At 40.8% G+C, this 12981-nt stretch overlaps 1 protein-coding gene across 6 annotated transcripts in view; it reads left to right on the top strand.

The window, feature by feature from the left end:
- ADGRF1 (adhesion G protein-coupled receptor F1) overlaps nt 1-5298 on the top strand; it is a 37957-nt gene extending 32659 nt beyond the window's left edge. For 5 of the 6 annotated variants that reach the window (XM_007193841.2, XM_028161810.2, XM_028161809.2 and 2 more), the window contains 4 exons: nt 44-85; nt 1094-1153; nt 2763-2829; nt 3376-5298. In XM_007193841.2, coding sequence (XP_007193903.2) covers nt 44-85; nt 1094-1153; nt 2763-2829; nt 3376-3449 — 243 coding nt within the window. In that variant the 3' untranslated portion in view covers nt 3450-5298. Of the gene's footprint in view, nt 1-43; nt 86-1093; nt 1154-2762; nt 2830-3375 lie in introns of those variants that run through there. The other variant, XR_009009390.1, reaches the window with a different exon arrangement.
- Nucleotides 5299-12981: the final 7683 nt, after the last annotated feature.

Here is a 12981-nt window from a genome sequence, read left to right as displayed (position 1 = left end):
GAAAAGGAAAAGATAATACATGTGCCTTATTCCTTTTTTTAAGGGCTTTTTCATCTTATGTTTTGGAATGCTCTTGGATAGTAAGGTATGTGTATTCATTTCTTACTTTCTCCTTTAACCCAGGCATCTAGTCCCTCCCCTTCAGTTCTAGGGCCTTTATTCATATATAAGAAGTTAGACCATGGGTACCTGCATAATAAAATTCTATAATTTCACAAAAGGCAGGTTCAGTCAGGAGACAAAGAAACTAAACACTCATTGCTGGTAATAGAGCTGTAGAGAACTAACCACAACATATAATGTGAACATTGTAGAAAAAAAGGGGAAACTTGTTTTTACTTTTAAATTATGATTTGGCATAATTAACCAGCAGAAAAACTTTCCTTAGGGGTGAATTCCTTTTTGCTCCTTTACTTAATTTATTCATTCACTTAGAATATGCTGAAAGGCCTATCTATTTGTACGTTTCTAGAATTTTATATAGTAAATATTACATAGCCTCTAACATTAAATAGAATTCCTAATGAAGGATGACCAATGTAAGTAAAAGATAACAGAAAAAAACTTAACCTTCTTTCATTATTTTTCCAAGCTTTGAGCGATTCTGCAGAGAGAGGTAAAGACAATAAGCTAATAAATGTAGCCTCCGTTTTAATAAGAAGATAAGGATATTTTATAATTATCATAATTGTTGCACATGCCTCCAAACCCCTGCTTACAAAGAAGCAATTTGCCTCCTTCTTGATTGGACTAAATAATTCTGTTGTTTGCAGCATTCACTTGATGAGGACACTCTTCACTTCAAAGATAAACTTCGATTTAGCCATTATTGCCAGTTACTAATGTCTAGAATCTGAATTATTATGGTTTTTGGTACTGTTGCTCTTTGTTTCATTCTAGATTTGTTTATAGGTAAAGAAAAGAAATAAAAGAAAAGAAATCCTTTCATCAGATCCACGTGCTTATAGCCTATTAAACGCTTCCGGGAAATACTACTACTAAATAACAATTACACTCTGCAGTTTTTGTTCTTGATTTGCCTCTGTATGATTGCCTACGTGTAGTTCCTCACTATTTCTTTTTTGCCCTATAGCTGCGACAGCTGCTACTCAACAAGTTGTCTCCTTTAAGCTTTTGGAACCAAGCATCAAAGGTAATCATCTCCTGCAGCGGTGGAGGCAATTCGTGAAGTTCCAGTTTTGCACTTTTTTACGCAGTTCAACAGCAAGCCCACTTTTGTGTAAACCCCTTGAGTTTCTGTTACGTTATATTCCTGGTATCTGGCACAATGTCCAGCACATGGTCAATACTCATTAAAGAGCTGTTGAATGAATGAGTGAATGAATGAATGGGTGAATGGATGCGAAGGTGTGGAAAGCTTCAAGGATTCTCAGGCATGGGAGTCTGTGGTGCTCTTGAGAGCAAATACATTTCAACAGTGTTGCTTGCTATAGTCTGACTTGTCTCCCAATATCTAGAATCAGTAGGGTCCTTTGCTCTGCCTGCCTGTCTAGATCTCCTGCAGACCCCTTTTCCTTCTCCAGAAAATCAGAGGGGGAAGTCTTCATTAACTTCTAATATGTAAAATGATCTTTATGAATTTTCTCTTATGCTGGTGTACCTGACTTTGTCCCTTGCAATTTTAGCTCTTCAGTCTACAAACTGACAAGTTTGTATGGAAACAAAGGATTCTTGTTTTCATTCTTCGCCACAAAAGTGCAATCCATGTAAGGAACAGTATAGTTAGGAACAAAAGTACTTGCCTCTCGGTTTTGTGTTTTTGAAGTTAACTCAGACTTTTGTCTTTTAGCAAGACATGGAGGGCCTTTCAGAAAGGGTTCTAAAGCAGAAATTTCTGTGTGTGATAAAAATCAGCTGATTTAAGTGCGTGAAAAACTACATGGATATTTAGAGATTTTTAACAAGGGATAATATAACGTTTTGAAATTTAAAAAAACAGTGAGGAAATTAGCCTCTGGCATTTTTATAAAATAATTTTCCTGGGTCTGCATTTCATAGGAGAGGGCTGTGAGTTAGGAAGCTGTGACCCAGGAGCTGGCAGACCTGCCCTGTATTTCTGACTCAGTAACCAATTGGCTGTGTGACCTCAGGAAAGTTACTTAGTACCTTTTGGTTTCAATGTTCTCAAGATGTAAAAATTAAGTGTTAGACTAGTTACTCAAAGCAGAAGTTCTAATATTCTGTGATTTTGATTTTATGTCTTGAAGAACTAAAATCCCTTGAACCAGAAAATGTGAAACTAATGAATCATTCTCTACTCTTAAGAAAAGGAGGGAGTTAACAGCATGTGTGACTGCATTAAAGTCAAACCTTTAGTTAGTAAAGCAAGACAGGACACTTCCCACCCTACAAAGCAGGAAGTCAGAATTTTTCTCACTGGAAGGCCAAAGAGAGAAAAACACTGAAAAGTAAAATACACCGAAACCAAAAGTAAAGATGCCTGACAGTGGTTTATCTCCCTGTTTTTAATGTAAATTGTTGACCCTTTTCAGAAGGCAGCAGTGGTCAGTGAGGGCTTTGCATCTTCTGGATTTGTACCCCTTCTCCAGTTTCACTTTCAAATTAGGTGACAAAAATGAGATTTTGTTTTCTGGGTAGGTGGCTCATTTGCTTTAAAGTAAATGCATATTTGGCAGAAGAAAAAATGAGTATTTGTAATCTTCTGAGGGAGTTTGAATGAAAAAGCAGGCACCTAAAAGAATACTTTGAATGCCTAAATGACTTGGTTTTCTTTTGTGCAGCAAAACTCATCAGATTCATCTGTCAAACCCAGATTCAAAAAGACTTTCAACCCATTCCAACACGAACGTGAGTTAACAGCAAACCAAAGGTTCTAAGGGGTAGGAAGAAAGGACATGAATCCATCATGGGCAACTCACTTTAGAGTCCAATCAAAATTCTTTGAATTTCAGATAAAGTTCAAGTGTCGGAACTTGAAAAAGCATATTTCCCTCCCAAAATGCTCAATGTGCTCATGCAGAAGCTTTGGGTCCTGTTATCACTGCCACCAACCAGCCTGAGGGCTTTTAATAAATCTCTTTACCTTTTTGGACCTTTGTTCCTCATCAGTCAAAAGAAAAACTAAGAGATCACTAAGTTTCCTTCCAGCAGTAACATTCAGTGATCTCAAACCAATCTCATTCCCCAACGTCTGAAAATACGGTGCTTCTCTTCTCAAAAGAGAGATGTCTGGCAAATGTAAGCTTCTATGGCATTAATAAAATGCTGTACACCCTAACCTCTTCCTAACACTGTCCAGAATTGTAAGGAATTGCATAGGCTTATTTTCATTTTGGTCTTATGCTTGATTCCAACATAGTAGCAATAATTCTTATCCTCTTTTTCCTTTTTTAGGCAAATATGTACTTTCTTATACTGGAGAGTCCTCAAACGACATCATGCTAACTCAGTTTTCATCATCTGAATAAGACCGGGAACCCTAAAATCAAGAAAAATTTTTTGGAGCAAATTGACATTAGAGCTAAATGTCAGTGAAGAAATGATGTTCAATATTCAATGGATTTTTCTGATTTCGGAGTCTAAGAATATAATGAGGAACTCACAGCAGTTTCATGACAGCCATCTTTATCTTCAATTAAATGGAGAGATTTACTTCCATGGGGTTTGATTCAAAGGAATTGCTTCATAAATGCAGAAGATTAGGTTTTTGTCGGAAATTATGTCAGTTGTACTAGCCTCTCACTGCCACAAACTATGGTTTCCTTTTTTCATAATATAGCATTATTCATGTGACATTTCTAATCATCTGAATTGGAGTAAGGAAATGTCATGAAATCACTTTAGATACATTGATGGACCATGGTCACTTTCTTATAAAAAAGTCACTGGTGAAATTTCCTAGAGAAAAGGCGTTTTCCTCCAAAAACTTCCAGTTGGATTTTATGCTTGTTTTTTAGGTACAGTCACTGAACTTTGAAAGTTAATCAGAAACAAAATGGAAGTGTCCACTTCAGATAGCTTCATAGCCATTACTTAGGAAGTATAATGCAGTATTTTATATATATATAATGCAGTATTTTTTCAGTTTACAAGGCACTTTCATCTGGTCCCCCATCCAATGACGTGAGGTGTCCAGGCAGACCTAGTGCAGAGATGATGAAATAGAGGCTTGGACAGGTGAAGTGACTTCCCAAAGTGAAGCCAGTAAGGGGCACTTTTAGGACTTTTGGTTCCTAGTCCATTTCTACAGCCTCATAAAGTCTCCTAAAAATCTGCTGTGGCATTTTCAAAGCAAGTGTTGATTTCTTTCAATAACAATTGCAATGATGATGATTATGATGGTGGTGGTAAGAAGTCATAAAAGAAGAAACAACATGTAGAGAGTGCTCACTATGTGTCAGGCATTATTCTAAGTGCTTTGCATCTATTAACTCATGTAATCTTCACAATGAGCTTGTGAAGGGGGAATAATATTATCCCTGTTTTACAGCTGCTGAAACTAAGGCACAGAGAGGTGAGATGTGAGCAGGGCAATGTGGATGGCAAATGGCTATGCCAGGGTAGTAGTTATGGAAGTTGAACTACAATAAGAAGAGGGCTATATAAGTCAGCCTAGCAGGATTGGAACTGCTAATTTAATTGTAATTAGAATCCTAGACTCCTTGGTCTGCAAGGGAGCTCAGGCAACATCTAGCTACTATTTTACGAGTAGCCTTGATGTCCTAAGTCTCAGCAGCCTGTGATTACAAAAGTAAGTCAAGTCCACATTTCCTGCTATCTGTAGGACTATATTAGTCAGCTCAGACTGCCATAACGGAACATCACAGACCAGTGGTTTAGACAACAGAAATTTATTTTCTCACAGTTCTGGAGTCCAGAAAGTCCAAGTTGAAGCTGCCGTCGGGCTTGTTTTCTAGTGAGACTGCTCTTCTGTCTTGTCTGTGTCCTCACACGGCCTCTTCTCCATGCACATGCAAATAGAGCTCTCTGGTGTCTCCTCCTCTTTTTATAAGGACACCAATCCTGTCAGATTAGGGCCCCACCCTTATCAGCTCATTTCACCTTAATTACTTCCCTACTGACCCTGTTTCCAAATAATCACATTGGCGGTTAGAGCTTCGACATATGAATTTTGCAGGGACACTATTCAGTCCATAACAAGTAGCTAGAATTTTTATTTGCCTGTTTAATTGAAATTAGGGTCTTTTAAAAGTGTGTTGGATCACATACCATATATCATGTTTGTCTAACCCACTGACTACACACACATTCAGCTCAGCTCCCTTCCAGAATGCTACTGAAACAACAATAAAAGAATTAAAAAAGGAGAAAGACATTGGAATATTTTCTATGGCTGTGTAAAAAACTGCCACAAACTTAGGGGTTTAAAACAACCTGCATTTATGTTCTCACGGTTTCCCTGGGTCAAGAGTCCAGACACAGCTTAATTGGGTCCTCTGCTCAGGGTCTCACAAGACTGAAGGAGCTAGCTGGTCTACATCTTTATCTGGAGGCTCGACTGGAGAAGAATACACCTCCAACTCATTCAGTTTATGGGCGAATTTATTTCCTTGCAGCTGTGGGAAAGAGAACCTTGGCTTTTTGCTGACTATTGGCCAGAGGCTACCTTGGGACACTAGAGGTCACCTACACATCCCTGCCACTGGGATTTTCCAAAATGGTCGCTTATGTCATTAAGCCTGCAAAGAGAGTCTCTTAGTCCAGTCTGCTTTTAAGACAGAGTCTTGTACAATATAAGGTACTCAGGGGAGTGACATCCTCTAACTTTTTCCATATTCTATCGGCTAGAAGTGAGTCACAAGTCCTGGCCACACTCAAGGGAAGGGGATTTCTAAAGGTGTGAACAGCAGGAGGAAGGGATTACCAGACCTGAACTACTAAGGATAAGGAGAGAGAGAGGAAGCAACAGCAACAGAACTTTGGAAAGCAGGTGGGGTGAGTGCAAACTGACTTAGCTGGCCTAAGAAAGCTAAATATGAAGGCAGAAGCGGGGGAAGCCAAGAAGCAAGCTGCTTTACCCTGCAGAATCCCCCAAGAGACTTGAGACTTGGCAGCACCAGTGTCCGTAAGAAGTGAAGTGAAGGTGGAACTAAACCGTACAGTTGTTCAAAGCCAGTTTAGGAAACAGACTCTCAGATGCCTCCTTCACCCCAAGCAACCAAGTAACCATCCCTTCCTCCATCTTAGCAATAGAATATATGGATATGTGGGGGAAAAATGGGATTTGGGGACTGAGAGACTCCAGAAGCATTTGAGGGAGAGTTTACCATCTCCAAAACAAAGAGATTCAGTGAAAGTTAACATATAACACCAGCAGCGAGGTTTACCTCCTCCTGGCAAGAGACTGGGATGGTCCTCTCTGGAGAATCTGATCACCAGGAGAGAACACTGAAAGATACTGACTCTGGGTGTTTGCTAATGAAATGTTCACACAGCTCACCCTACAGTGAAGCCAAGAGCCATCATACGCACTTTCTTCACAGACCTTCCAATCAGCTCTTCAATGTCCTACTCTGAAAAGTATAACCAAACTGTCACAGCCCACTAGGCTCTCTAGGAAAGAACCCAGTATTAAATGCAGAAGCCAAAACAAACAGAAAGAGCCAGTATGGTGTCACCTAGAATCCAGTTCTATGAGCTAGACTAGAAGATGAAGGAGAAAACAGAGAAAGGCAGCTGCGGCAGGGGCAGGTGGGTGGGGGGACATGACTAGAAAGAGGGGGGAAGGGCAGGGATCAATACTAACCTCCAATAGAACATTGCCTTTATGAACAGGGTGCTATAAAAAGGCATACTGGGGCCACAAAAAGAATCTTTGGAACTAAAAATAGAATAACATAACCACTAAAATACTTCAACTGAGGGGATGGAAGATAAAGTTGAGGCAATGACCTGGAAAATAGAAATAAAAGAAAAAGATGTAAAATGAAAGAGAAAAAAATTAGAGGACTAGACCCAGAATTTCACCATTTGAATAGTAGGATTTTCAGACAGAAAGACTAGAGGAACAAAAGGAAGGGCATCATTCAAGTAATCAATAGGGAACAATTTTTGGTCACATATGGTCATGAGTTTCTCTACTGAAAAGTCCCACAGAATGCCCAGTATGATAAGTGAAAATAGACCCACAGTTAGACATGCTATCATCTGAATGTTTGTGTCTTCCCCAAATTCATATGTTAGTACCTAGTCTCCAAGGTGATGGTGGTAGGAAGTGGGGCCTTTGGGAAGTGTTTGGGCCATGAGGGTGGATGTTGCATGAATGAGATTCAGGCTCTTATAAAAGAGGTCTCACAGAGCTCCCCAGCCCTTCCCACCACCCGAGGATGTAGCAAGAAGCCGAACGTCTGCAACCCTGAAGAACCTTCACCAGATCTTGTACTTCCCACCTCCAGAACTGTGATGAATAAGTATTTGTTGTTTATATGGCATCCAGTCTATAGTATTTTTCTATAGCAGCCCAAATGGACTGAGACAACATTATTGTGAAATTTCAGGTCACAGAAGAAAAAAAAAAAGAAGATGCAAATATTTTCAGAGAGAAAAACTAGGATTTACCTGAAGGGTCCAAATCAGAATATTATCAGGACTCTTCACAGCAGCAGTATAAGCTAGAAAACAACGGAAAATGTCTTCAAAATGTGGAGAAGAAAAGATTGCAACCTAAAAGCAATTAAATGTGAGGAAGAATAAAGATAGTTTCAGACGCAGAAATTCTTGACACGTTTTCCTGCAATACTTCCTTTCCCAAAGGTTACTGGGGAACAGACTGCACCAAAGGCAGCAATAAGCCCAGAAAGACTTGGGACACAAGATGCAGTAGAAGAGAGAGAGAGAGGGAACCTCTAGGGTGGGAATAAGGGGGTCACTAGCCAGACAGCAGTCGTGGGGCAGGTCCAGGCTGGACCCACAGGGGAGATTGCTCAACAAGGTGAAATTGATAGGATACCTGATATGCTTGAGTGTTATTTAGAAGAGACCTACATACTTTGAGGTAGGTTGGGGATGGATTTTTCATAAGAACACAGAAATCTAAGCAAGTAAAAAAACAGTTACACCTAACAGAAATAAAATGTTGTGCAGAAAAGGAAGAGCAATTAAGCATACTACCTGGCTCAGCTATGAATAGAGCATACAGAGTGCCAATAATGTGAAATGACTTTGATATAACCAAAATAATAACAATATATTGGGAAGGTGGAGAATACGAAGTATATTTGAGAGGATGGGAAAAGAGATCTAAATATTCATTCTTTGTTTTTGGAAATCAATAAAACTGAGAAACCAAGAAGTAGCATTATAGTCATGTTATTTAGAAACAGAGAAATAAATATCAAAAGAATCAACTAAATCAGTTAAAAGAGTTTGTCTCTGAGAAGCAGGGAATTATAGAGTTATTTGACTCTTGAAATCATATCCATGTGACTTTGGTTTAATGTGTGTGTGTGTATAATTGGAGACAGCATGGGACATCCTGAAATAGGAAGTCACCTTGATTGATTTGATTGGCCACAAGCTTATGTAGCCTTGGTCAGCTGCTTCAGGTCTTGGAGACGCCTATGAAACCTTCAATTTGTAATGTCCAGTAGGCCACTTGGCATAGCAATCTATTGTTCAAGGGACGATCTGGGCTAGAGATACACTCTTAGGGTCTTCACCCTGGAGATTATGGTTAAAGCCATGAGACCACATGAAATCACCTAGCAGGTACAGGGAAAGAAGTGAGTAGGTCCAAGCATTGAGCTTTGAGGGTACCCCATCATTTAGAAGTAAGGAGAGGAGGAGGATTCAGGAAAGAGGAAGGAGAAGGGCAACCTGTGAAGTAGGAGGGAAACCAGGACAATGAGACCCAGAAGCAAAGAAAAGCAATTAAGAAGGAGTTCAAGGACAGTAACTGGGTTAACTACTGCTGAGAGTCAAGAAAGATAAAGAGCCCGACTTGCCCATTGCAGTTTGAATGTGAAGATCGTTAATGTATGAATATAATAGGCACTCAGAGTAAGAAATTCCACTAGCGGAAAGTTTCACATTGAATACAGAGAACGGAATCGTGTTTAGATGTTGCCATTCCTCATATTGGATAAGCTCTTCCAGATCTGCAACTAGCTATTTTAGAAAGATTAATTTTCTCCCTGTTTTTTGGATGCTTCCAGAACAAATGGAGGGGCTGAGGGATGGTCATTTTGTCGCACCTAGAATGTTTCCCAGCCTGATGCAGATTTTGGTAAAAGTCCCAAATCTATTTCTTTCTAAGTGATTCTTATGAGGAAAGACAATGTGCCTTTTGTTAAGAAGGCAGCAAAACTGTGCTGTACTTACCTTTATTAAACTTCAGGGGGCGGGCTCTGACCAAGAAATAAATCCTGGACAAATTGCTCAAAGCTTAAATACACCTGAGATCCAGCCTGGAATGTGGCGAGGTGAAAGGCATTTTAATCCAACTACTCTAATTAGGAACAATTTACAGCGTTGCTACTGTGTTTTGTCTAGTAAAAGAGATTAGGGAGCTAAGAACATAATAACTCTGTTTGGGGTTGGGAAACAATATCTCTGTTTCCTGGGTTTAAGCCCAAGGGTGCTGACGAACAGTTGAAGGTTGCTTTTAAGCAAAGCAGGAATTAGCCATGGTTGGCAGGGGATTTTCGCCTGCTAGAAAACCAGTGTTGTATTTAAAATGTAGGTTGTCTTAACAGGATATACCTTGGGTAACTTGGGCAAATGCAAGTTAATTCAAGTATGTGGCACCCAATAGATTGGGGATATTCCTAGATTTTTGGATTCATTGTTTACTTTGGGGGAAAATGGTTTGGCAGATTTTGTGCAGTTTTGTCATACGTGAGCTTCCATGAACGAATTACCCTAACTCTTCAGGGCGGAGGGAACAAAACAAAAGAAACACAAAATAGTGACTTCATTCAGAGCAAAGATTTACTAGGTCCTCAAAGATTAATTGGAAAAGATCAGGGCTGCTTGCAATTTATTCCTCAGCCCTTCCCTTGCTGCCAGGGCTTGCGTTAGTGTTATGCAGTCCAAGCTCATCATACTGCTCGCTGCACAGCAGGCCAATAAATCAAGAGACAGGTGTTGGGACAAGGAATAGTGACCTTATTCGGAAAGCCAGCAGACCAAGAAGTTGGTGGCCTAGTGTCCCAAAGACCCATCTTGCCCAGATTTGGGTGCTAGTTTCTTTTATAGAGCCAAGAGGGGAAGGTGAGGAGGTAAAGCAAAAAAAGTGTTAACGTGTTGCAAATATTTCCTGGTTCCGGCTAGACTCCGGAGGGGATGTGTTGATTTCTTCTTTCCTGCAGCCATTCCTAGGTTTGCCTGGTCAGGATGTTTCCTGTGAGCCAAACAAAGGTATTTTAGCTTAATCCTCAGGCATGGGAGGCAGGGTTCCTCAGCATGGGCCATTATGTATACTTTAAGCCTTAGGCAACAGCCCTTTAGTGATTAACTTGTAGCAAAAGCAATAGAATACAAAGATTAAAATAAAAGAGACAGATCCAATATGGAGTCAGATTTGTTCTTCCCTATTACATTATTGAAAGAAAGGGTAGGAAAGGGAACAGAGGTGACCAAAGCCCTCGGGATTCCAGTTTCTGTGCTAGACTCAGTATAGATCATGCCCCTTAATCCTCAAAACAACACAGTAAGTTGCATACTATTGTCCCCCTTCTATAGATAAGGAAGCTGGGACTTGGAGAGTTTGGGTAAGCTGCACGCAGCAGGAAGGGTCCAGAGCACTCCGCTCTGCCTCACTTCCCTTGTTCAGAAAGCCTCCTGGCTTCACTCTATGCAAGCAGCAACCCTTCCTAATATTTTGTGAATAGAGATTTATTGCTTTGGAATAAATATCGGACCCTCGGGCTGTACCATGAAGTAATTTATCCAGACACTTGACTCCAGATTCTCCTGATAACCCGGGCAAGGTCAGGGAAGGGTTAGAACTTGAGAAAAGGACAAGTGATGGGGGAAGAGCCCACTGATGACCACAAACTCTTCTGTAATTTGTCTCCATTTCACCTGGCTTGATCCTAAAAAAAAATGTGCCCATGTACATTTCCTTGATGGGCCCCGTGGGGCTCATGTAGAGGGTTCTCTCTGGGATGGAGTCCTTGGGAGGCCCACCTCTAGTTTGCCTCAATCACTTCTCTGTGGGTCAATTTCCCATCAGTAAAACCACAGATCAGCATTAATTAGATAAGCTCAGAGATCCCTTCCAGTCCTGACTTTCTCTGATTCTGTGTCTCTTCATAGGTAACACCCTGGGAGAAGAGAAATTTATCACCAAAGAGTACCAAGTGGGTTTGGCAAGACCTTATCTTGCTGGGTAGGAATCACAGATAAAGCATTGCCAACAGCTACTTTTATGCCAGCCAGATGGGAGGCAACACCCCTCTGGAATTCTGACCTGACACTTGAAACCAGAGCAGAGGAGTGCCCCAGTGTGATGTGTTGCCAAGGGACACATTGCTTTTATGGATAAGGTTTCCTGGTTCTTAGATCTCAGCCATGTCCCCCAGTAGGGCACGGCAAGGCAGCTGTGGATTCCATGACAACACACAGCCAGGCACTGCCAAGAACAACTCTTTGTGGCATGAAAGCTTTGCCTGGTGCTGGTGATAATGTGACTTTGTTTTCCTGAAGTAGGCTGGGTGTGGAGAGCCAGCGCCACCTGTCCTCTATGTCACCTGATGCGGGGAATGTTATGCAGCCCCCCTCCCCATCAGCTTTCAAAGGAGTATGGAAGAAGTCACATTCATGGAATCACTTTCAAAATTTCTGTTGACAGTTTTTTACATATTAAATTCTGCAAACATGCAGTGCACCTGCCCTGCTTTCTTTTAGACTAGAGCAATGATTCCCAAACTATATCTCCAACCGGCAGCGTCAGCATGACTGGAACTTGTTAGAAATGCCAATTCCTGGACCCCACCCCAGACCTCCTAAATCAGAAACTCTGGAGTGGTGCCCAGGGAGCGCTGTTTTAACAAGCCCTCCTGGGGATTCTGATGCACACTCAGATTTGGGGACCACCGACTTAGAGAACTCAAAGGGGGAATGTTTCAGGCTGAGGGCAGGAGATTAGGATCTGAATAAACCTTGCCCTGTGCAGGAGGGTAGGGCAGGGAGTGAGGACTTTTTTTGTTTCATTTTCTAATGACAACACATACGTGAGCCTCAGGAATCAAGACGGTCTTGGTACTGGTGCGAGCAGAGAAGTGTTAGTGATCGATGTGTAATGTAACAGAACTGATAAGAAAGAAAAAGGGTTGAGGCCTGGCTCCAACACTTACTAACGGTATTACCTTGATTCCATTCCCAAAGCCCAGTTACTTCATCTGTAAGCTAAGGGTAATAACTCTTTGTAAAGTTATTGTTGGGAGTTCATGAGAGAAGCCTGAAAATTCTCAGCATACTGCCTGGTATTTGGTAAGCCTCCAACAAATACCGGCTATTACTAATATTAATAATGCTGATGTTAATAAAGCAGCATGAATTCTATATGATATCGTCACTGCCCCAAAGTAGGGCACTTAGAGGAAAGATACAATCTTCAAGGTCCAGAGACAAGGGTTCAAATCTCAGTCCTGCTATTGACCACCTTGGACAGGCTATCTTATTTCTAGTTATTTGTTAAAAATCGGAAAGATGACAATTATCTATTGTCATCATGTTCAGGCTTGTTTAATGCCTGAATACTATAGGAGTTCAATACATTTTCTTTCTTCTTCCTCTTCTTTCAGTGGGAAAAGAAACCCAATTTTCAAGGGTATGAAGGTCAGTGTGTCAGCGATTTAATCACGCAAAACATTCATATCGGAGCATTCTGTCGAGGTGGCTTACAAAATACTTGTTTAAAGCTGAGGAGAAAGGCTATGGGCAGCTGTGAAGGAGAGAAGGACCCTGGATGTATATTTCTTTTTCTTGTTCATTATCCTATAGAAAAGTTTAATGACCCTTAACAAGTAGAAAGAA

The sequence above is a fragment of the Balaenoptera acutorostrata genome, chromosome 10 (assembly GCF_949987535.1).
Source record: "Balaenoptera acutorostrata chromosome 10, mBalAcu1.1, whole genome shotgun sequence".
Lineage (NCBI taxonomy): Eukaryota > Metazoa > Chordata > Mammalia > Artiodactyla > Balaenopteridae > Balaenoptera > Balaenoptera acutorostrata.
The sequence above is the reverse complement of the archived record's forward strand: the minus strand, read 5'-3'. Positions and strand labels throughout refer to the sequence as shown.